The sequence below is a fragment of the Cyrtonyx montezumae genome, unplaced genomic scaffold, assembly GCF_038088225.1.
Source record: "Cyrtonyx montezumae isolate F1298 unplaced genomic scaffold, pur_monq_1.0 scaffold_0, whole genome shotgun sequence".
Taxonomy (NCBI): Eukaryota; Metazoa; Chordata; class Aves; order Galliformes; family Odontophoridae; genus Cyrtonyx; species Cyrtonyx montezumae.
The window spans coordinates 53,880,310-53,905,826 of record NW_027071824.1 but is presented as its reverse complement, the minus strand read 5'-3'; the positions used below and the strand labels follow the sequence as shown (position 1 = coordinate 53,905,826).

The 25,517-nt window shown below is 36.3% G+C and overlaps 1 protein-coding gene across 3 annotated transcripts in view; it reads right to left on the bottom strand.

Annotated features, from left to right (window-relative positions):
* Positions 1-6,592: 6,592 nt before the first annotated feature.
* Positions 6,593-25,517, bottom strand: part of HACE1 (HECT domain and ankyrin repeat containing E3 ubiquitin protein ligase 1) — a 44,533-nt gene continuing 25,608 nt past the window's right edge. For all 3 annotated transcript variants that reach the window (XM_065735396.1, XM_065735404.1, XM_065735413.1), the window contains 11 exons: positions 25,200-25,287; positions 24,201-24,312; positions 24,015-24,112; positions 23,730-23,817; positions 22,484-22,633; positions 19,292-19,488; positions 14,825-14,956; positions 14,064-14,162; positions 13,697-13,767; positions 7,971-8,084; positions 6,593-7,500 (listed from right to left, as the gene is read on the bottom strand). In XM_065735396.1, coding sequence (XP_065591468.1) covers positions 7,398-7,500; positions 7,971-8,084; positions 13,697-13,767; positions 14,064-14,162; positions 14,825-14,956; positions 19,292-19,488; positions 22,484-22,633; positions 23,730-23,817; positions 24,015-24,112; positions 24,201-24,312; positions 25,200-25,287 — 1,252 coding nt within the window. In that variant the 3' untranslated portion in view covers positions 6,593-7,397. The remainder of the gene's footprint in view (positions 7,501-7,970; positions 8,085-13,696; positions 13,768-14,063; positions 14,163-14,824; positions 14,957-19,291; positions 19,489-22,483; positions 22,634-23,729; positions 23,818-24,014; positions 24,113-24,200; positions 24,313-25,199; positions 25,288-25,517) is intronic.

Here is a 25,517-nt window from a genome sequence, read left to right as displayed (position 1 = left end):
ATTTAAGACAACTTACAGAAAGCATAGCTCGATGTTAAAGTTTATGGAAGTTACTCATAATATGAGTCCATTTCTCTGGAAACACTACCAGAGATACAGAAAATCAGGAAATACTGGGAAAGAAACTTCAATGGAGAGCAAAGACCAAGCAAGTATGTTTGTCTGGTCCTGCTAATGCAGTTCTTTGACTACCACAAGGAGACAAAGATTCTTATTATACTAAAATAATAACACTTCCACAAGAACACTGAACCTAAACAAAGAAAGTGACAGCTACTTGAATTTCATCCAACTCCATTTTCAACCTTTATATGTGTGAATTTCTTTAAAGTTAGGAGAACCTTTGCTGGCAAGGAAGGCATTCATAGTATCTTCAAAAAAAAAAATACACAGATTTTTCCAAATGCAGGCAACATACATAAGGTTCATCTTAATATATCAAAAAGCTAAGGACTAAAAGCACAGATATGGTAATTAAACCCTATGTGTACTGCCCACAGATTTTAAATTTTCTTAAATAGAGACACATTTTAGCAAAGTTATCTGTGCTGTTGTGTTTAATGGGAAGCATCTTGTCTTTACAGAAGGGAGTCCTTAACCTGCTTTAGCAAATACTGCCAAGAAAATCTACCTCAAGGCATAGGGAGAAAAATAATCAAACCAAAGAGTCAACAGAAGACTGATTTTGGACTAGCACCAGATGTGATAGAGAGAATTCATCATGTCCACCAACCCTCCTTTAGACCTGTCAAGCCTCACTAATTTTCCCAGACTTGTAGCAATAAACAGACAGCAGCCTTCAGACCAGGTGGAGAAGGAATAAGCATCACACCTCAAGAAGGCCCAGGCTCTTTTCCCACCTGCTAGCTGAATGACATGCCTGTTATTGGAAACATCACTGTTATTACACGAGACACTACGCACCTCTTTCCTGAAGATAATCTTCACTTTCAGGAGCGTGCTTCTACCACTTTTCTCTTGCTTATGTTTCAAATCTCGAGCGCTATTAATATGTGTCACAAATCAGAGGTAAGTGCAGTAATCACCTCTAGATTAGCTCACCAGGCCTAATCAGCTACATTTCCTGTAGTGATTCCTTCCTGATGACACGCATCTAAAAGCCATAGTGCCATAACATAATACAGGAGTGCAAATACTAAGCAATAACTGCATTTCTTTATATCCAAAAGACTAAATGAGAATTAAAAAGTCTAAAATAACGGTTATGCACAGACCCACTTAAATATGTCAGAACAAGCTAAGTAGCACAGAGAAGCCATCTACTAGACACCTCTGAAATCTCTGCCCATGTGTTTGTATATTAGTAACACTCTTCAGCATTCAGTTTTGTTTCCAAGCCATGAAATCCACAGATCAAGGTGCTTCTACATACTGGGCAGCCCCAGTGGTTCAGTTCCCTTTTACCAGAGGTTTTAAATTTGACTAGACAGCAACAATTGCTTTTTAATCTAAGCAAACTGATCTGTCAGAGGCAATTGGTACAGTGGAGCTATCCCATGAGAATCCTAATAATCCCAATGAATCACTCGGCTCCATACGAAACTCAATAGTTGAACTCTTGGCATAGATTGTCACAAGCACTTAATGCAGCAAATACATACAGCAGCAAACAGCAGGTCCAGCCATGCACACCTTAACTCTATTTGCACTCCTGCTGAAGTTCTACACATTTCAGTATTAATTTCTAATTATATTAACATAGCACAATTTCTTTGGCAAAAAAAAAATCTTGTCTGACATGCATTTGGTAACATGATTTTATCAGCAGGTACATCTTGGCACAGATTTTTTCGAGTGCAGCATGCAGGCTCTTGTTCATCACTGGCAAAAATGCACAGGTAATGGTGGTGACCACGTGGAAAGAAAAAGTGTGCCGCATAGCTGAGAATTTGCACTATCAAATAATGTTCTTGTGCTCTTTGTATCTGTTCTAGTTTCCCTGAAAATAAGGAGGAAGTATTACTTTCAGAAAGACCTACATATATATTATACACAATTAAAATGTTTTATTTTTATATATCATTGTTTTATACTTAAATGCATACAATGAAAGCAAATACTGAATATTTATTGTAGTATATTATATAAACTATAAATTATAGAAAAATAGAAATTAGTCTTAAAATCTGAAAAGTTCTTCTGTCTTGGAAAAATACCTTTTTCTCCTACTGTTCAAGATCTGCATCATGTTTCAAAAGCATTTGGTAGAAACAGAAAGGTGTTAAACCAAGCACAATTATGCCTGCCTGATACAAATTAAGACAGGGTCATCCACTTTCTCCTACCACAGTTCATGTTTATCAGCCTGTTAATTAATCAAGTGGTTTTACTCAAGCAGACTTTCTAATGCACAAAGAGAATTCCCATATAGATAGCATCACCTTTATTTTTTTCCCTGAGTTCTGCAAAGGGAACTCATTACTTCTTACCTGGAAAAGAAGATACAGGAACAGTGGTCAATAAGTAGCATGTTCGATTTAACACTAAAGTATCCACTCCAGAAAGATTTTCTGTAGAAAGCGCATCTCATAGAACATAATCTTGTATTGCAGGAGTTTATAGGGATTGACAAGTGTAAAGAGTCCCAGGCAAACAGCTGACACTGACTCAGAATTCTAGAAGCTAACAGGTCTCTCTCCCTCCTCACATCTCTGCTGATTAATCAAGAAGCATAATAGTGGTGTCAATCATAATCCAAAACCGTATTTTGATATATATTAAAAGAGAAGTCTGTAACGTGGGGAAACCTTGAAGAAGTTTTCCACTCTGACTCGCCAGCATTAGAAAGACACTAAGCATACATTATGGAAATGCCTTCCTTCTGAAACAACCATTATTACTGTATTTGATCTCATCTTTCTCATGACTAGGACAAGAACTCCGTTATCATTTCCCTTTCAATGAAAACTATTCCCCAAAATCCAACATACAGAAGTGAAAAGATAACTTGGGAAGGGGAAACCAAATGTCAGGAAAGAACCCTCATCTTTGTAAATCATAAGTTCTTCCACATAAAGATTATCTCCATTCTGGATGTCTGAGGACTATTTTATTACAATGGGAATAAGAAGTTTAAGATCTCTTTAATTCACTAGCTGTTGTCCTACTTTATCAAGGTACTTTTCTTTTTCCTTTTTCAATTCACTAGGCTTTTTGAAAGTATTAACACAAGACTGCATTAGAAAGTGGGATATGCTAAAATACTTGTTCAGTTTCTGTTGCTGTTTTAATAACTGCTTGAAATGTGTGTTTAATGAAAAACTTTATTGTAAGCTATTGTTTACAGAGTCTTTAAAATGATGACTGAGTCTTGTCTTAGAGCCAGACTTGCGATTATGGTGGGCAAAATACTGAATTTGCAAAGAAAGAAACGTAAAAAAAACCTGAGAACTGATGAATTTGTCTATTTGTTAATATCTGCTGACACATAATCAGCAGCAGTAGACTGCAAGGAAATCAGAATTATTCCAGACAGTAACTGAAGATAACCAAACCCAGGGTATTGCTGAGCCAAGAAGTAAACCACTAAATGTATTTAAGTAATGCCAAGAATAATTCCCACCAAAAAATAAAATAAAGTTGTTACAAAAACTGTCAAGCATCTAGCAACTGCATTGGTTAAGTTTAAACAAATTTGTCTTGATTGTTGAGGGTTCTAGATGAAGGAGGGCACGAGGGGAACAAGCAGGACAGTGTCAGCAATAGACTTCCACTGCCTGAACAGTAAGTACCTCTCGTGTTCAGGCAGCAGAATTGCAAATATTTTCGTCCTGAGAAATCAATCCACTATGTATCCAAAATCAAGGTGAAAGCTTGGTTCAATTTCTATAACTGTCTCCTGTCTAATAACAAGGAAGTTTAACTGGAAAACCATCTATATATTAAGACCTGGAGGAACACCTAAGGAGTACAGCTTGCCTGCCCATTGCGAGGGACAAAAAGGTTATTGATTTACTTATTCAAAAGGTTTAGAAAAGCAATCTTCTCTGCCACATACCTCCAGGCTGGATGTCACTAAAGTGGGCTTCCATTCCTGTTCAGGGTGTGGAAGGTCAACAGCAATGCTTTTATTAGGCATTATTGAGCTGTACTTGCAGAGCTGAATCAGCTCATTAGACTTCAAGAACAGTCCAACTACAATAAAACTACAATTTTGAGTTTAGTCTTTTCAATAGAAAGTTTACAGTCTTCCAATGCAGATGTGGTCCCAATACAGTTTTTTACTGTATACACAGAAGTCTCCAAGTCTCTGGAAAATTCAGGCCAACCACATTCTGTCATTCATTCCATTTTCAATCTTACTGACTGCAGTAATTCACATGGAACATACAGTAGTAGTCATTAAACTACATTTCACAGTTTATGGTTTTAATGGTTTTGTAACATTAGATGCATAACACATTTTCAAGCATCAAAAACTAGGCTTTGCTATCTAACATTTTATAAAGATAATAAAAGTTAATGAGCGCTCATGATCTACGATGTGACAAGACATCTGTTCTTTTCTTTCCCAGATAAAACACTCACCCCCGCCTTCTTCTGGCACAGTGGGGAAGAACAAATATAAACCAATTAATCATTCTAAACTATAAGCTATATTAAGTTGTAGTTTCTCAGCAGGCTTGTCATATCCTGTTGCTAATAGGGCGCAGGTGTCCTAAAAACAGTCTTACAAGGCAGCAATTAAATCCTGGTAACTTCACGTGGTCAGCTGTCCTGCCTAGAGCTTCAAAAAAAAACAAAACCAACCAAAACTATTAATAACAAAGACACTGGATTTATGATACAACAGCAGCAAGAGCTCTGTTCCAATTTTCTACTTTTTTCCATCGTGCTTTCTGTATTGGATTTATATGGCAGTGGAGGGGCTGCAGATGGAAGGAAGGGACAAAGTGCTGTGCAACAGCAGCTGGGAGAGAGGAGCCAGAGATGGGAGAGAATGGCCCTGCAGGCACCAAGGTCAGTGCAGGAGGAGCTCTGGGCACTCAGCACCTGGAGCAGGCCCACAGAGCTCTCTAGGCTGCTAGTGATAGGCAATAAATTATATTAATATCCCTACACTGAATCTGTTTTGCCCATCACAGTAACTGGTGAGTTATCTACCACGTGAAACAAAAAAAACCCCAGCAAAGTAGTTGCATAATAAATAAACAGCCGTATTTACAGTAAAACATGTGGATATCATTCCAATTTATTAAAAACAAAAAAATACTTAATCGCTGACAAATATCATGTGTTACTCAAAACACTTTCCTTGCGTCAGTCCGCGTAGCAGAGGCACACATGAGCTCAGCAGCTGGGGAATCAGGCACTGCCCAGCTGTGCAGAAAAGTGAAGTGCTTCTGCTGACACATCCGAGATAACTGGAATTTAGCACTAAAACCTCACATATCTTCAAACTTATAACCTCTCTAAATAATCTCTGTAAGCTTCCTAAAGGATGCTGCAGAGGAACAGCATGTCTCTCTGCTGACTAAACCAACAGCCTGGGCTCTTCTGACTGAACCAACAGGGTTCAGTGGTAACACCATGCTGGAAGAACAGGCTTCCATCTACCAACTAAAGGCAGCGTTCTCCTCTAATTACAGTCTTTAAGGTGTCGGATGGAGGTTCACAAACAATGCAGAAAAACTTTAAAGCAATAGTTGTACAGAGTGGTACGCAAGCAGAACTTGAGGGGAAGTCTGCGTTTAGAGCTTTGCCTAAAGAAAAATTACTGTGGCACCACTGAATCGGATGATCTGTGGCTTTCTGTCCCTCACCCTCAAAAGGTTATGTATGTTTTAGATTAAAAGAAAGAAACACATTAAAAACAACCCATCCAGCCCCCTAAAAAAGAAAACAACAAAAACCACACATCATCAAGCAAGCAGCCTATACAGATCAGCTAGTGAACTCTATTATAGAGGCTATAGTTGTATTAGTACTCAGTGCAGGAGAATGTGAGCAGATCAGTAATAAATTGTTTGTGCTGAGCACCTGAATTCTAAAATTTATCACTTTGGAGTGTTTGCTAAGCCTGCACTCATTTACTAACTCGTGTCACCTCTTCAGATCAGTGCTGTCCTGCATTTGTTACTAGATGTTCATCTGTTAGCATTTGGTACATTTATGGCCATTGTTTTTCTGTTTATTTTCAGCTGGAAACAATCCATATCACATTCTCTTGAGTAGAAGCATGGCAAGTAGGGATGATCAGATTCATTAAAAAATTAAAATGCACTCCTAGCCTCAATCAAAATGGTAATTCAAACCTAACATAAACAATTATAAAGATAAATAAAACCTATATATATATTTATATATTGATGGATTAAAACCTTCAGGTGTGCTTTTTTGCATATGACTTGAGTAACTAATTACACAGAAATTTTGATATGAGATTCTAATTATTATAGCCTTGACAGTTAACCTCTCAGTAAGCTTAAGTTCCTTCCCTGTGCATTTGCTTCTGTCTGTAAACTTTAACCTTCTCAAAAGCTACTTCCATGACAATTTAAAATCATAAGCAAGATGAACAATGTTCTAAGCAAACAAATATACAAAACCACACAAACATGTCACATTTGGATTCTGGTAAAAATATTAAAATTTAATAACTTTTAAACATACCATTATGTCAAGGAAAGAGTAAAGGCATTCAAACAAACAGATATAGAACTTAAATACTATTTACAAATTCTAAACTGTAAGTTGACTATAAAGTCACAAATACTTAAATATTTAGTAGAATATAGTGTAAATTCTAATACAAATTAGATATTAATTTCATCTGATATTTTTCAGTGATAAGTCTAATCTTTACATACTATATACATTAAAATACTAAAAAGTTATAAAATCGTATTTCTGTTGCTATGCAAAGGAATGGAAAATACATCAGATCTGTCTTACTGTACAATATCCAAATGGAACTTTCCCTAGTGTTCTCTGAAAAAATAAATGGCACTTTCACATGCAACAAGGCATAAAGTACAAGCCTGTCCATTACTAGTATGCTATCTGAATGCGAAATAAACAAATGCCATTCAACCATCTAGTTGAAAATCAAAAATAAGACAGTAGGAAAGAGATTCTAACAGACTTCCCAATTCAGACTGAAGTAGTAATGAAAAGCATGTAAACCAATTTCCATACAGACCTGTCACTTAAAAAAAATGAAAATACATCATACTTAGAAAAGTAAGTTATGTGACAGTATCAAAGTCCCTTTGACAAACACCTAATGGAGAAAGAAACCTGATGATCCCGTATGAATTCTGAAAGTCAGCCCTGCTGCAGCATCTGAGTTGCTATTCCACTAATAGCTTCCAAGAAAAACAACTTCTGCCAGTGTGAATTTCATATCAGTAGTCAGATGAGCTTTCTGGACTTCATTATGCCATTGTGTAACCATAGCTTCCACAGTGCAATGCCACAAGAAGCCTGTCCTTTAGGATTTCTTTACTTGGGTATTCAGGTAACTTGAGCATGTTGATACTGAACAAGGGAAAAGAACAAGAACAGGAAAAGAAAAAAAGAAGAGGAAAACTCATCAGAGCAAGAAATACAAGAGTAAAATTTTGTTTTCCAATTCAAAATTCCAAAGATGTCACATTCAGTGAACAAAGAGCAAACAAAGCCAGTTCCTCATTACAGCCCCATTGAGCAGCATTCATGTATATTGCAGAATATTTTTTTCACTTTAGTAAAATTTAATACAATAATTCTAACTTTAAAATTCCCTTATTGATCCCACTTGATTGAAGTAGAGAACGAGCAAAAAAAAGAAATACAATCATCTCTGAGTAAAAACCCACCACTCTGATGCTGGCAAGAGAGTACTCCAGGAACTGTCAAGGATTTTTGCCCTTTTAATGAAAATATTTGAAAGGACTGTATTTTTGACTGGCATTTAAATGAAAAAAAATCTTTTACTTTTAAGGTGTTATACTGAGTAGTTGACATACCATGTGCTAGATGTTGGTAAAAGGTTTGCAGTATATGGCACAGCAGCTATTGTAAAATTCTGCAATCCACTCCCACCCATGATATGGGCAAAGCCACCGTGAGGCACTCTGGAACTGAGAATACTCACAGAAATTAGATCATCATAAGAATAGTTCAGCCAACAATGCATTAGTAACACTGCAAATATCTCTTAAGTTACTAATACTTTTATCAAAGTTCTCCCTTTTTCACATCAGTATCAAAATTATCACTGTATAAAGACTTTCAATTACAATACTCATTTGCATTCACTTTTCTTTGCATTATATATCAAATTATTCGAATAATATTCGGAATAATTCTGTTTTTGCAAAGCAAGCTCATTTCTTCAACTAATTTTCATAACAGACCATTATCTCAGTTTATTACATTACTACATTTATCACACCTTTTTATATTTATTCACATTTACAGTTTAAAAAGTACTGCGTTATAAAAAAGTTTATTCCCCAATTACTGCCTGTGTATCAACTGAGCCAAGCGTTTTGATATGTCTTTTCATTTAGTACTTCAGATTTAATATTTCAGGTGTTAACTAATAAAGACTTCACACTGGATACATTTTCACCTGGTGATAATTATGTCAAAGCAATACAAATACACACAACAAAATCATTAACATCTTCAGGAATGCACTCTCACTTAATCAGTGTATTCTTATTTTTTTCCTTTTCAATATATTTTCCAGGATTAATTGAAGTGTAAATGGATAACAGATTTGAAGTCACCAGCATCCTTCCCAGACTTTAAACTAACAGAAACAAATACAGATATTGTTCAGATATTTGTATCAGCTTAAGTTGGTACGCATTACAATGTAAAACCTGTTGTTATTACAGTCTTCATCACAAATGTTTTTTATAAGTCTAGAAACTGCAACAAAAGGAGAAAGACTAATGAAGTTGAATGTGAGCCAGCAATGCATTCTCACAACAAAGGACAGCAGACTCTTTGGTTGCAGCAAGAATAATGCCAAGAGGTGATCGTGCCTACGTTCAGCTCTGGTGGGAAACACGTGGAAGTGCTCTCCAGTAGAAGAGAGATAAGGACATGCTGCAGCAAGATGAACAAAGTAACACAAAGGGACTGGAGCACCTGCCACACGAGGAGAGAGAGGTGAGGTTGTTCGGCAAGGAGACTCAGAGAAATAAGATCAATGTGTTTAAACGTCTGCAGGGGGGGAATAAATAAAGCAGAGCTCGGGAAACTGCATTTAAACCTGAGGGGCAATTTTGTGTTGTTTTTCTCTCTCACTATGAGGGCGGTCAAACATTGGAACAAGTTGCCCAGAGAAGCTGTGGGGCCCTTGGAGACCAGACAAGACCACGAACATCCAGTTCTAACTGACCCTGCTTTGAGCACAGAGTTGGATGAAAATCTCCAGAGGTCCTTTCCAACTTCATCTACTCTACGATTCTGTAACAGCTAAGAAAGGATCTGACAAAATAAGATAAACCTTCCATAAAATATAAAACAGCTGTCAGTGTTCTGGCTTACAGGAAAATACACTAAAGATAATTGGGAGGAAAAAAAAGTGATTAGAAAAACAAGAATAAGAAGGGAAAAGAAGAATAAATAAAGGCTTCAACTCAGTAAACTTACATGGTAAAAATGCAGAAAAAGAGAGGTTGCTATTGCCAGGTGCTAAGGAGCTATAACAGACCTTGCAATAACATGCTTAAATACATCTTTAAGAGCTAGCTATAGTATCCAATCACCTAGTTTAATGACAGCACTATTTGACACATCATTCCTAGCATTGGTGTGTAAGGCAAACACCATGAAGAGAAGCACTGATTATTTGCAGCGTACCATTTCTGAGGTACAAATGCAATTGTTTGTAGCCACAGTTCAAAAGAGTTGTAAAGATTTTACAGCAATACACTCTTTTGTATCGTGTTTTTGGCTTGCATTTCTAGCACAGTGCTGCACCCCCTGCAGTGATTTTTTGTTCTGTGAGCCAGGAGAATTCTACATTCAAATAAGCAATAAAATACAGAGATCATTTTGTCAACAGCCCACTATTAGCTAACTTTTTTATAATGCAACTTACTAAAATGCTTTTCATATAGTAGATTAAAATCATGACTTCCAATGCATGAAAGTAATAGACGGCTTAAACCTCCAAGTATCTGCTTTCTTTTCAACAAGACACTGCCAGTATTATAAAGAAATCCTTTCAAAGATGTGTAAATAAGATCACAAGATCCATACTGCATGTGCAAATAGCCTTCAACAATTCCAAAGCTTTGGAAACATTAAAGCTATTGAAATATTTAAACTTGCATCTGAATCATAATACTATCTACTCTCAATTAATAGATCTTGCATAATCCTACTAAAAAAAGCATAGAAATAAGTCAGTTTCCTTTGTTTTGTTTTAAGAATAATCGTATCTATCACATTTATCAAATACGTTGAGTTTCCCTTAAAATAGCATAATACTTTACTTATTACTTAACAGAAAGTGCAGTCTCCTAAGTCAAACCAGAAGAGTGGAAATCCACAGTAGTATAATCTAAAAACTCTGTAGCCAGCAGAATACTAGTAAAGTAAAAATGTATCACAGTAAGTACTCAGCACTTCCTACCAACTGTTAACTAAAAGCCTGATCAAAAGTTGCCAGTTAGGGTAATTAACAAATATTTTAGCCAAACACAGCTATGAACTACATGGTCAATAATAAAACTTTGATGTTTGAGATGTTGAGTCCCTAACATGAATATCTGGCACAAGAATATATAGGCTTTTTCTTCAGTGTGCTAAGACTTCCAAAACACTGACACTGAAAACATGTGACATGGAATGTATACTGTCAAAAATTTAAGAAGTCTCAAAATTAATATTACTGACGATACAGTGCTATCAGCACTGGAACTTCCAAAGTGAGCCTTTACTACATGGAAGAGAAAATGCTTTAAGGCTGGAGAAAGATTAAAGGTAACGTTCCAGAAATATTTAGCGATGTCAGAGAAACACTGAAGATATTGTCATAAATGTAATTAATGTTATTCAACTCACAAAATTAATTTTATAGCCTTTAACTGGAAAGTAAGAATAGTGCTACTTCACAAAGAAAAAAAATCAATTAAGTGACTATGCAGAAGAGACTAAAGGGAAATGGAAAAAATAATAGAAATTTAGAATGCAGACTGCAAACCAGTGCACACAGAATCTTAAAATAAATTCCTCATTAAAAAAATGTGGTGCATCCAGATAGAAAAAAAAAGAAATCAGATATCTGATTGAAGAAATCTGTTTGAAATCAGATATACCTTTAATGTAAAATTTTACTTGAAATACTGGCCTGTACTAGACATCGAATGGAGTTTTAACTCACGTCTTGCCATCTAAATCTTCTATAACCAGAAACTAGAACTTTCCAGGACATCATTGTATGAACAGTGCTCAAGCGCGTATTTATCAGGGAGCATAATTGTTTACTTGGTAGAAAGTATCCCTGAGAATCCAGGATGTTATCCCAAATGTCTATGAACATACTGAATGGCACTTCATTATCATTTGGAATGTTTAAAGCAGCATTTGAAACGCAACTTTACATGTTGAAGATCCTTATTTGCCATCTAGATTTAGAAATGGACTAGTTCATTAAAAAATGGAAGACCACCAGCTGATAAGCAGCAGATGTGCAGGGAGACTTGCAGGCATCATTTCTTTAGAGGATAAAGAAAGACCAGTGTGCTGAACTAGCTTCTTAAATTGTCTGTGATCCCTAAAACCAATCAAATTCATAATACATCAAGTGAAACTAATATAATTTAAAGACTGTTCCATTTGATGATATGTCTGTGACTGTGAAATTTCTTCCTATAAAAGACACAGTTTAATGATTTAAATTTATATTTTACCACCACTTAATCACAAAATTTATAAACAAAGAAAAGGTCAACTGCTCTGCTGATCCTAAAGTATGAAGAGAGGACTAAATTAAGAAGATGGGGGTAATCTATACTTGCTGCCAGGAAAAGAAACAAAATAAAAAATAACTACAACATTCAGCCAATGTACATCACTTCACAAACTATCTATATAGACAAAGTTGGCAACACACCCAGATCCAAGTGAAATTTACTGCTCAAACCATAAAAGGAAGCAAAAGTGGCTTTCCCTAAAGAACAACTAGAATTTAGGGCAGAAATACTATATAAAGCAAACAGTCTTACATATGGTTACACTTTCACTTGATCTTGACATGCTGCACTAACATTAAATCCAACTGAGCTTTAGGGAAAAGGATGTTCTGTTTACACCAACTGAAATCACACCTAGCTGTCTAATAGTAAAACCTGTATTTATTCAAAAGTTATAGTGGTATGTGTCCCTTCCCATGGCAAAGGAGTTGGAACTAGATGATTTTTAAGGTTCCTTCCAACTCAAACCACTCTATGATTCTTTCCAGTAGTCACTAGAGAAGCTAACAGACACATAAATATGCAACAGGAAGATGAATATAAAGTGCTATTAAATTCATTACCTCCTTGTCAGAAAATTGCCTTAGACAGCAAATTAACTGTACAGAGGCTCAGTACTGGGTACCTATTCAACATCTTTATCTTGATGAAAGGATTGAGTGCACTCAGTAATTTTGCAGATGACACCAAGTTGGGAGGGATCTGGCAGAGGGTAGAAAGGCACTGTAGAGGGATCTAGATAGACTGGATTGATGGGCCACAGTCAACTGTATGAGTTTTAATAGAGCCAAGTGTCAGGCCCTGTATTTTGGTCACAACAACCCCAGGCAACCCTGGGGCTTGGGGAGCAGTGGCTAGAGAGCTGCCTGATGGAAAGGGACCTTGGTGTGCTGATGGACAGTGAGCTGAATATGAGCCAGCAGTGTGCCCAGGTGTCCAAGAAGGCCAATGGCATCCTGGCTTGTATCAGGAATGGTGGGTGTGGTGAGCAGGACTAGGGAAGCAATCCTGCCCCTGTACTCAACACTGGCAAGGCCCCACCTTGAGCAGTGTATTCTTTTGGGCACCTCAATACAGAAGGGACGCTGAGGTGCTGGAGCACATCCAGAGAAAGGTAACAAGGTTTGTGAAGGACTTGGAGAATATACCCTTTGAGGAGAGACTAAAGAAACTGGAGCTGTTTAGGCTGAGGTGAGACATTACTGCTTTCTTCAAATACCTGAAAGGTGATTGTAGCAAGAGTGGGGTTGGTCTCTTCTCACTGGTGACAGGACAAGGGGAAATGGACTCAAGTTGCACCAGGGAAGGTTTAGGTTAGATATCAGGAAAAACTTCTTTACAGAAAAGGTTGTTAAGCACTGGAATAGGCTCCCTGGGGAGGTGGTTGAGTCACCATCCCTGAGTGTGTTTAAAATCCATTTGGATTTGGTGCTCAGGAACATGATTCAGTGGTGTGTTGTTAAGAGTTAGGGTATGGTTTGTTTGTGGTTGGACTTGATAATCTTGAAGGTCTTTTGCAACCTGAGCAATCCTATGATTCTATGAGGCCTCCTGCAAAGTAGTCAAGCATAGTGAATCACTAATTATCAATCTAACAGGCAGTATATGTATCGGAAGTACTAACACATTTTATCTATTTTGATAAACACAGGGAACACCAAAATGTTAAAGCAGTTTCTAGGTATGTAATCTGAAGTCTGATGACTTTTTTCAGAGAATCCAAACAATATATTTGCTGTTATATAATTTCTCACCTGCCAGTAACAAACTGCAATAGTAGTACTCTCTCTTCCTGAGTTAGTTCTTCCACAACATCCCAGAACCACTAAAGAAGAAATAAGTTTGTATTTTCTTTCAAATACTTTCAGAATTTGAAAAGATAACAGTAAAACAATAAATTCTTGAATTACATTGTATCCTGAATTACAGCAATTTTCACATCAAATGAATACATAACTAAGTCATTTAATGTAGGAGCGTAGTATAAAAACACTCCGCAAACTTTAACCAAAAAGAGCTTCCATGAAAACACACACACACAGAGAAAGAGAAAAAAATATTACTTGTGAATTAAAATGCAAAAATTATTGTTATTATTAAAAAAAAAAAAAGTAATTTTACCTGGATTACTTGGTCTCCTCTCTCATAGCCACTGGTATATTCTGTATTTTTTAACCAATCATTCACATCAATTTCTGGCATACCAGACAACAAAAGCTCCTTCAGAAGAAGCACACAGCTTTTCGTTAGTATGACTAACAATTACTTTCAAGTGTTTATGCTATTTCAAAAGGTAATGCTTTTAAACTAAAAATAAATAAATAACAATGCTTTTTCTGCTTAGTTTCACTCTTACAGAATCTACTATCAAAAGACTCTTGAAATCAGGCAACTGTACATGTTCTGTCCAATTTAAGCATACTACATCAAGAGATGGAAATTATGATGAAAGAACCTAAAAATAAAAGCTCTGAGTTCTACCAAGACTTGAAACAAAACTTGAGATATCTTAGTTACAAAATAACAAACTACCCTAAATAACCTATTCTGATTTGATTCTGAAACTCAAAAAGTGAAGACAGTACACAGCCTCTCATGACTTCTAAAGAAATTCTGTCCTCCAGAACTATATATATAAATGAATATGGACAGCAGTTCTCACAGTACAGTTTATAGCTTCTATCACTGGCATTTCCCCATGAAGCTAAGTAGGATAAGCAGGAATACTTATATTGAGATCCTCACTGATAAGGTGCAAATGAAAAGACTGAAATGAAAGACACAAAATATGTATTTTCTGGGCTACGCTCCTACACCATTACATTACCATGGAAGGATGCTGAACAAAGTCTTTGACCAACAGTACAGACATCTCTGCTTACCAGTTCATACTCATCAAAAAGTTGAATCAAAGACGGTGGAATGAACATATGGAAGCCTTGTAAAAAGGCATTTATCTGAGGTTGAATGGCTCTTGTCATTCTAAGTTCAGTGACAAGCTGGACATACTCAGCCTGCAAAACAGAAAATAACGTTATGACATACAATAGCAAAAATACATTCTGATCATGCATACATATTGACATAAATGCAGTCCTCCAAATACTATAAATTTCATCTCCTGTTAAGGCATTAAGAGTCCCCTGTGCACTTTCCACACACTGAAGCAATCCAAGATGATCATTTTAGAGTTCAGAGTCCTTTCTGTTTCACCCCTTCCTTCCTTCTGCCAAAGACAACTCCCAAACACAATAGTTCAAAGCATGGCAGCAGCCAGTCATGATGGACCTAGACCAAGACCACAGAAGTGAATAAAACTTGGTTTGGCATGCCTGCATCAAATAATACAGCCATTACTGATGTGTGTTGTTACACAGTTAAGCTAACTGACGTAACTCAGAAAAAAGGTAGCAGTCAGAAGCAATATTTGTGAGCCAAAAAAGCTTGCTTGCTTTCCTTGAGTCTCTGGGAGTCTAACCCCTGTAAACTTTTTGTTGTTTGTTTTTAAATAAAGTCTCAAAAGCTACCTCCATTTTTAAAAGGAAGAAAAACAACAGTATCTATATCATAAACTTGCAAACAGACAATAAAATATTTTGCATGCTTAAGAGATTTGAGGGCTCTGTCCGCTTTAAAAGATTTCAGTTAGAAAAGGAATTCTCCAGAACTCTGCTTTTGTTGAAAACACAAAAGCCTACGAAGCAGCTAAAGGAATTTTTTTTAAGAAAGGGACAGATTTAAAAGTGCCTGAAATAAGGCTGTGCAAACACCTCTCATTTAACCTGACAAAACAATGCAAGTTTAATGAAATATTCAGGAAAAGAAAATTCCCTCTCAAATAGAAATCTATTTCTGGATTATTTAAAGTATATGGTTTCAAAGTAATGCTTTCACCTCCTAATTGTGATTTCTAGTAACAAAATCATAAAATATACCTCCCAATTTAACCATCTCAACCATCATCTTGCTTCAAAACAACGACCTTATGAAAATGCAACATAGATTTTTTTAATTTAAAAAATCATTAATGTAACACTGTGTTTTTGAACCTGCACAAAAACAACTAAGTACTCTGTCCCTCTTCCTCCTCAAAAAAAAAAAAAAAGAAAAGAAAAAGGAAATCAAATCAAATGAAGCATGAAACAAAGTATTTTTCAAAGGCAGTTCCTTACATGCACAGAAGTACATAGTTAAGTCACTTGCCTCACAGCCAGAAGATATTTTTAAATGCATTGCTATCATTATAATAGACTGAGAGGACAATTAATTTGTAAAGAGCTCCAAAGACATACCTAAGCATGTCTTCAGCTGCAGAGCTGTTAAGAATTAAGTCTAGTTTCAATCTAGTAATCTCCCTAGGTTGTTTTAATTTCAGTGTAACTGAAAACATCTCCTTTGTCTAATGAATTAGACAAGTAAACAGAGGAGAATAACTGCAGTACAATCATCCCTGCAACTACTTTTATGAGCTGTGGGGAGAAATAAGAAACTTCAGCAATAACAGGATTAGAAGTTATGTTAACATTGTTCTTCACTGAGGAAAAATATTTGTTTTTAAGTCTGTTACTTGTTAGGCTATTCAGAAAATGGTAGTAGAAAGTATCACAACCTTATTTTGAAGAAATCCATTAGAAAAAAAATATGATGTACATATAAGTACTATTTTAGGTATTACAAGAAATCTTTTAAACAGCCTGGAACAGCGTAGCATATTGACTACAAGAACTGATGCATGCTGAGAGACCTGTCTGACTGCATTTACATAATGTAGGCCAGCAAAAAACAGTCAATTTGTTTTTGCCTCTGCTCACTTCATTTGCATTTTATTCCCTCTCCAAAGCCTTAGGAACATGTTAAAAAAAATCTTCATAATTTTGTACACAGTCCTACATAGTGCATAAAAACTACAACTATCACATTCTTCATTCAGTGAGTTGCTTATCACAAACATAATGGTGAAGTCTAGCTGGGGCAACGGCCTGTACTGTATTTTCCTTTGAGGCAAAGCAAGCAAAGATGATACTTCTCTGATTTCACAACCTGATACACTGGGGTGAGACAACAATCAACGTCCATTATGATGCTCAGGTTTAGGGGGCAGCCACATTCTAAAGCTGTTTGAAATATTTGTGTGTTTTTTATTTTTTTATTGCCAGAGAGCATGGTCAGGCCACAGACAGACAGGTCCCAAAGACAGAGAAAGAAATATGACTGTAGTAATATGGACTACTTTTTGAAACAGCATATGGTCAAACCTTACCTCTCATTTTTCCTAAAAGTAAGCTGAAATCTACAAGAACATACACAGCAAAGAATAAAGAAAACAGCATAGCAAAGAAATGGGAAAAAGCAAGACATCTCCCTTTGAGGTCTCCCCATTATCATCATAAAAGGTAGCTGAACCACTACTATAACAGAGACTTTAGTTGGAGCTATGCAGACAGTCCAATTGCAAGACTGGAACATTTACATCCTATGATCCTACAACCGTTCACCTATTATGCAGTTGAGGTAAAAAGAAAACACCTTTTTACAAACAGCTTATGCAGCTATAACTAATACTCCTCGATAGAGCTTTTTCTTCTTGCTTGTCTGTAAGAGGAAAATGGATTGTTTGGATGGTTTCCATGGGCTTGTTTGATTTTTGCTTGTTTGTTTGGGAATGTTTGTTGGTTTGGTTTTTAAGGTTTTGAGTGAATCTTTATTCACTCAATTTCATTTCAAAATCTGTTATCTTCAAACAGGTAATCTGCGAGCATGCAGACATGGAAAATTCTTTTAGAAGCTAATTTTCCTTCTCCCAGAGGTATGGTAAATACAATGATTTTTAAGCAAAAATCTTTTATTCCTCAGGTAAAGGAGGAAAAAAAGAAAGATATCCTTTGCAAGAAAAAAAAAAGATACTGCATAAATTAGAGTACACTCTTTTCTGTTTAACCTATTAGAGATGTTAAGCTACATACTGCAAAATCCTGTCCTGCTGAAGAAACTGGAAAAAAATACCCAAACAGTACTAAACCATGCTAAAACACAGTTCTACAATTTTCAACAGCTTGGTTCACTGTTGTCAAGGACAGAAATTAAGAGGGCAATGTCTCCTGTTTTACATGTATGTTGACTTCATATTTTTCAGCCTTCAAATTAAAAAAAATCAATGAATAACAACAGTATGAAAGCTACTATAACAGTCAGCTGTTTCTTCCTACCCTTCAAATAAAAGGTACACAAACTCCAATCCCCTCCTGTCAGTACTGATGAGCTGGCATGGCTGTATCTGTTGTATGCACATTCAAGCACCTTTTTCAGACTGTGCCCCAAGTCACAAGGTAATGGAACAATGCGAGCTATTAATGGCTGAGGAAATCCTCATGTGGGCAAACTTCTAATTTCATGCTAACTGGTAACTGCCAAATGCTTTCTAAATGGTTGTTAAAAAAAACCAACATGTAATTCATTTCATCATCAGATCTGTTTTACACTGAAATCAAGACCACCTAGAAACAAGAATCAACATCTTTGCATTCTCTGATAGGTAGTAAAGAAATTAATCAGCCACTCACTTCACAATCAGACTCGTTTTATTGCCTGTATTCTTTCATGAATGACTATATTCCAGGAGACAGGCAAAATCGGGCTAATAATACATATTCCACTTATTGCAATGGCACTCTGCCTTAATGGAAACGAGGATTAAGCATACAAGAATTCAGTGCCAACTGCACCAACAGAAACTAAACTTTTGTGAGAGCAAATGCTGACACCCAGTGGTCACTGACTATTACAACAGCTGTCTGCACTAGCGGCAAACCCGAATGAATACCGCACCCGCACAAAGCAGGTTAGACTAGATCAGCACAAATGAAAGCCAAAACACAAAGACGATGAGGACCCAAAGAGTAAATGATATAAAAATAAACCTACTGATACAACTACATAGTGAGTGAATTGCAAACGGCTGAAAAGCTTCCTGCAGCTTTTCACGTTACCAATCATACTGCATGGCAATCTGGGGCCATATGCTGCCCTACCTACAATATTACTTTTTAGTAATTGCTATTGTTCTACCCTCCTGGTATTTGGTCATGATTTAGAATTATCAATACCTGTAAATATTAAAATGAATTTTTTTTCCCAGAATTTCTGACAGAAAGAAGAATATCAAAGCTAAACACTTAACAGATTCATTTAATAGTGCTACTTCAGTAACACATTAAGATAAAAAAAGAAAGGGAAAAGAGCCTGCAACTTCTAACTTCATGTACTTTCTTCAAAAAAATTGAGTTTTTCCAGAAAGTGCGTACAGTTATTTTTTCTGTACTGACAGCCCCTGAATAAATCTGTATACTCACCTTGTTTTCCTGTGTAACAAGTATACTCGCACCCCCAGGCTTTAATGGCACTTCTTCCATTGCCCCAAATACATCCGTCTCAACAGAAAAGGTTAGCTCTAAACCCAGATCGCTGATATCATTATCTAATATCCACTGTAAATTCTTTGCATACTCTGGATCAATCGATGCTACATCCTGATAATTTACAGGTATGCCTGAAAAGAAAAATAAAGATAAAGCCACCCAAATAAACACAAGATAAAAAGGGTTCTAATTTTATATATAGTAGAAGATTGCCCTCTAGAGTGGAAACAGAATAATGCAGTAACAAAAAAGAGGAAAGAGGGATTCACCATTATTAAACTACCGCAGATCCATACTTATTACATTTTAAAAGCATTAGTTTCCTCTGGATTTTTTTTTTTCTCCTCAGAGAAGCAAATGGCACACCACTTGAGTAACAACAGTTTGCACAATTTTAGATGTTTTCCACTTAACTTTTAGAAACTATTTTTTTTTTCCTGTATAGTATCTCTTTCCCCAGAAAAAGACTTATAACTAAAAAAATAAAATATGAATACCTTACTGTACACTTGAAAATTCTTTCACTCTTCACGTCTTTGGGGTTTTTTTTTCCCCACCTTTTGTTATCAGTTCTACTACTGAGTCAAAAAAAAACCCACAGATTTATAGAAATTTCACATTTTCAAACTGAACTTCAGGTCACTCAGAAGCAGAGGTGCTAGAAGTTTGGCTTCCAGCCGAGTATGGAAACTGCTTATTTATTATCCCCTTCACAGACATAGCACTTGTGAACAAGTCTGAGCAAACACGTCCAGAACAAGGTGAGTCTGCACAGAAAAACTACCTCTTCATTGTACAGCAAAGCAAACCTGAGTGACTTTATGAAGACAGATAATTTAGATAACTAACAAAATAAATATACTCTCTTCCTCTTTTCCAGATAAGTGTTAATAGCTTTAGAGAGGAAAACTAATTACTGGGAAGTATGGGTTTTGCTTCGCAGTCTTCTTGTTTATTTTTATGGTGTCACATGAATGTTCTGTTAGTTGAGGTTTTAAAATGCTATGGACTGCAAGAGAAGCACCCCAGACAATAAGACAACTCAAAGGTTAACAGCTTGTACAAACACATAAATGCTAAAATTTCTTTATAGTATTTCACTGGAAGATCTGAATAGTGCTGAAATGTCTTTGTAGGCTGGAAGTTTCCTTCTCCAAACAGAAAATTGTCTCCTTAGGAAAAACTACAGAACAACCTGAGAACAGCAAAAGAGAAATTATCTTCATTCTATGATTCTATGATCATAGATTCTATAATCTATTAATCCATGAACAATGATTCTATAATCATTCTATGACTCTCCCTGTTTGATCAGAAGGCAGACAGTTTGAGGGGAAAAAAAACAAAAAAAACCTCAAAAGAGACCTTAGTAATTTCTAACTGTATTCCAGCCTTTGTTCTACATCTGTAATAGAGTACACTGATAAACAAAAAGAAAAAATGAAGTAAAGCATAAATAAAGGTAATGTCAGCCAGGAATCTAACACATTATAAACAATGTTTTAGCTGTGTTATCATAAAGGAGATCTCCTTGCCTACCAAATATCAGTGCAGAAAGTTCTCATCAGTGTAAAAAGGTGATGAGCCCACCTGAATCTCAAAGAAACTAGCCTCATTTTTTCTCACAGGTTTCAGCTCCTACTTATGGCACTTCCACTTCAAGTCTGCTGACTAAACAGAAGAGTTCTTTTGAAAGAGGTTCACACTATTCCTCAGATACAGGAGATCTTGGCACAGTACACTATACCACCACCAGGAAAGGCAATTAAAAAGAAGAATCTCAGTGCTAGGTAAGAAACCAGCAGAATGAAATCGGTCTCAGGCTTCAAGAAAATATTTAATACTCCATTCTTTATGGGCCCCAAGTAGCTGAAGGGAACCTGTACTGTATCCATAACCTGGAAACTTGCGTTTGGTATGAACAACAGTGAGCATAAACAATAGCTAACTTGAAACAAAAATAAAATAAAACAAAAGCCCCTCAAAAACACATGCTGGTGTGCATCTCAGGTTCCTCAAGTGAGAAAGTCACAAAGCTGAAGGAAGCAGCCTTAGAAATCTGATTTGAATAAGCCAATCTAGTGCAGGAAAAACAATTACTTTGGGAAATAGAGGTATAATTTTTCCATTTTACTGTGTTCAGAAAGTAACAAGAGGAGACAAAAACCTGAAAATCTGAGAACCTTCTGAACTTAAATGAGCTGAATGTGTCAAACCTCTGAGGTTAGAAGGTGCCTGTTCAACAGTACAGCAAGACCTTATTAAGAGGTACTGGTGAGATCTTAATAACAGAGCCTATTCACTGATATTTAGTTTTGAAATAGAGAGATGCTCTGTTAAAAGAGATGCTGCCTTTCCCTTCCACTGCCAACAGCTCATTTACATACTGTGCTAATTTCTCACTTTTGAAAAACCATCCTGTGGCACAAGTAAGAAGCAAAAGAACAAATCTGGTAACATGAGACAAACTCTAGACAAACAAACATCAGAAGTGGCAGACATCTTTAAATTCATACTATAAAAACAGGTTATTGTTGCAAAATGGAGGGGAAAAATAAACAAAGAAGAAACAAACCAACAAGTCAGGTGGGAGAGAAGCAAAACCCAATTCTCTGCAAGATCTTGAGAAAGACCACTGCATCTTCAGAGACCAACAGTGTTCCCCAATCACATTTAGGAAAAAGGAACAGTAAGTCCGAAGTTAAAAGACATCTATCCCACATTCATGAACCATTAAAAAAAGAACGCAGATAAACAACAGATTGCAGAAAATCAGGATGAGATCTAAATAATCCCTTGAACACCTTGCCAGGGCTTAAAGTACAGAGTGGTTCTTGAGGAAAAGTAAGACTTTATCCACATTCTTGACGAAGAGTGAAACAACAAGCTATCTCCAAAGAAGACTAAGGAATAGCACTTCAAATGAAAGGACATTCTGCATGCTGTGGCAGTTCATAAGAGGCACTCAATTTGAAACAGTCATCGCTGCCATATTGTGCTGGTTTTTTTTGACATACACAGAGCAAGATTCTTTGCACTTCTGAACACACACAGAAGTAAAAAGGAAGAAATTTACTGTTCAGACAATTGTTATGAGTAACAATTAGGATTTTAATAAAATCATACCTAGAATATGTTTGTAGAATGATCTTGTGAAGTAAATGTTCACCAGCTGCCTGTGATTCAGAGCTAGTCCCAGGATCTGGCCTGCAAAGCGGAAGTAGTTCAAATGGTCTGGATTTACAGAAGAGTTGCTGTTTGGCTGGAAGGTTGTTCCTACAAAATAGGACATAATTGGATTACTCTAAGTGAAATTCATATTTGACAAACACACAAACCATTTAAAAACAAAGTTTTATTTTGGCATTCTGGAAGGTTGTGGGGTTTTTTTTCACATCAGAAAGACAAAGAAAGAAATGTATTACAATGTAATGACACCATATTACTATAATAATACTGCTTATTACAACTCTCCAAGGCAGCACCCTGAAATAATTATCATCAGCACAAGGGTAAGCACGATCTGCTGAACTTGGTCATTCATTTCTACCAGCACCTTTGGCCCATGAGAGTGATCATGCTTCTATAAATTTGTGAACAAGCTCACAGGAAAGATCAGAATATATCCACTTCCTATCATCTGGACCCAGCCTGATGCAGACAGCAGGCCATCCAGCCTTGGTCTTTTTGGAAGTGACCATCTCACACAGACATCCCTGAACTTGTCCTTTTAACTTTCAGAACCTGACTTACACTTCCGCTGTTGACTGATATCCTTGCCACTTCCTAAGGCTTTTTAAGTCAAAAGGCAAAACATTTATTACTACTGCTGATACAAAATCTTTTACTGATAAAGATTTGCTGAGTATGAAGCACCTAAAACACAGAAAGTCAAATATGAGGTAGACCCATGGAGACCAACACATTATTTTAACACAAGAGTCAATTGCTTGACTTTGTGGTTTTCCAAAGAGAAATGAAGGAATATCTTATCTCTACAGCTCCCTTAAAGCTTCAGAAAAAAGGGAAACACTTTCTGTACTGCTGTCAAAGCATTATACCAGACAGAAATAGAATAGAATAATTAAATAGCTTGTTTTCATTAAAACCAACAATTCATTCTCCTCTTACATAAAAAGAAAAAAAATTAAGGAAACTTCACATTAAAAAGAATTCACTTGCAGTTTTAAAAATATACATTGAACAGATCACTTCTCTCCATACAAATATAATTCTGTCAGTTTCACTTTTAATAATTAACAATCTTACATTCTGAAATCAATTAAGTGACTCTCGGATGACAAAAATGCTTCCATAAAATGTATCCTAAAATTAGGCAACAACAACAACAACAAAAAAAGCAGAGACATACCATCAGCTGACTGGGTAAATAAGGCATAATCTGGGTTAACTATTTCACTGGACAAGATATCAAACCACTCACGCACCACACCCTGCCCCTGCATGTCAAAAGAATAAAACATATTAGTACCTAGAGCTTTTACTGCCAGTTAAGGTAGGTATGTACATATTTCTTAATATAGGTACAAAAGTTAATTTAACTTTGGATTTAATCCTAAACAATACTCATGAAAAATAGGATTAGTTTCTTTTTTTGTATGCAGCATAAATGAAAACCGTGCACTTTTTTACCCACCATGCCTTCTTCTCCATGAAATCGCACAGCAATCCCTTGCTTTAGTTTTGCACAATTTGCTTTGGAGACAACTTCACAGCTACTCCTAAAAATAGAATCTAAATATAAAGCATCAGTTAATTTTAAGCATTAATTCATTTTATTTCCATGTATTTCAGAGACACGCAATTCTGTTTAAAAGAATACCTCTGTGAACCAGAAGGATGTCATTTTCATTAACAGGTCTGTGCACCATGTCTGAATCTGGTTGCCCTGAATGCAGATGCTCATAGAACCACTCACAACGATCTTTAAATGGCTACAAAACAAAAAGGTAAACAACATTACATAGATGCATTCAACAAGATAATTCCTTCTTCACAAGCATGGCAAGGAAACATCGTTCCCTCTAAACATCAGGCAGCACTTCTTTCTGTGCAGGTGACGGAGCACTGGCACAGGTTGCACAGGGAGGTTGTGAACTCTCCTGGAGGTCTTCAAAAGCCACCTGGACATGGGTCTGGGCACCCTGCTTTGGTTGCCACTGCTTGAGCTGGGGTTTGGACATATGGATCCAGAGGTTCTGTCAAATCTCAACTGGTCTGCAATTCTGTGAAAATGGGGACGCACACTGCAGATTCATTCTGAGATGCGCTGAGTTACTTAGCACTATGAGTAAGCTATGAAGTATTTTGGGATGTGGAAAGGGCAACGATATCAAAATGTGGAAGTGTTGCATAAATCAGGCTTCCATACTGAAGTTTGCTTGCTATTTTTTTTTCACTTTGCTGCAGTACTTCTCTGCAGAGTAGTTTTTTGGTCTAGAATTCACATCCCACATAAAACCATGAAGTGAGTTCAGGTTATACAAGACATCAGGATTTTACTTTGGAAAAAACAACAACAAAACAAAGCAGACTCACCCACAATCAACCAAATGGGAGGAAACTGCAAAAGTTAAAATTAGAATACAATGATTCACTGAAGAAGCTCCCATTAAGTAAGCATGATGAAATCAACTAATAATGATGTACTCATCCTCTGTTCTTTTTCAATTTTAGAGTGTCTCAGATTCAGAAGCACTAGAGGACACAGTTCACCTATCCTCCCCAAATGGACTCTAAACCAAACAAGCCAAAAAAAAAAAAAAAAAAACAACTCTCTTATACTCATAGAAATTGTAGCAAAACATCTCTTGACATTTACCTGAGCCTTTATGATGTGCATAAATCTTGACATTAGTTCAGGACACTCAAGAAGGAAATGGAAGTGATCAAAAATGATTTTGGGATTCCTGAAAGAAAAATACTTTGGGTTAGAAGTCTGCTAGTCAAAGATCTAATTAAAATGCATTATGACACATTAAATAGCCAACACAATTACTCCTATAGAACAGTTCCAACAGACCCTTCTTTTTCTAATGTTTTCATTAACACTTGTTTCCAAATTGCTTAAGCCATCTCCACCCTTTATACGTAGAGGATACAAGTGGAGCTTCAAATAGAAGACAATTATAAGCTGGGC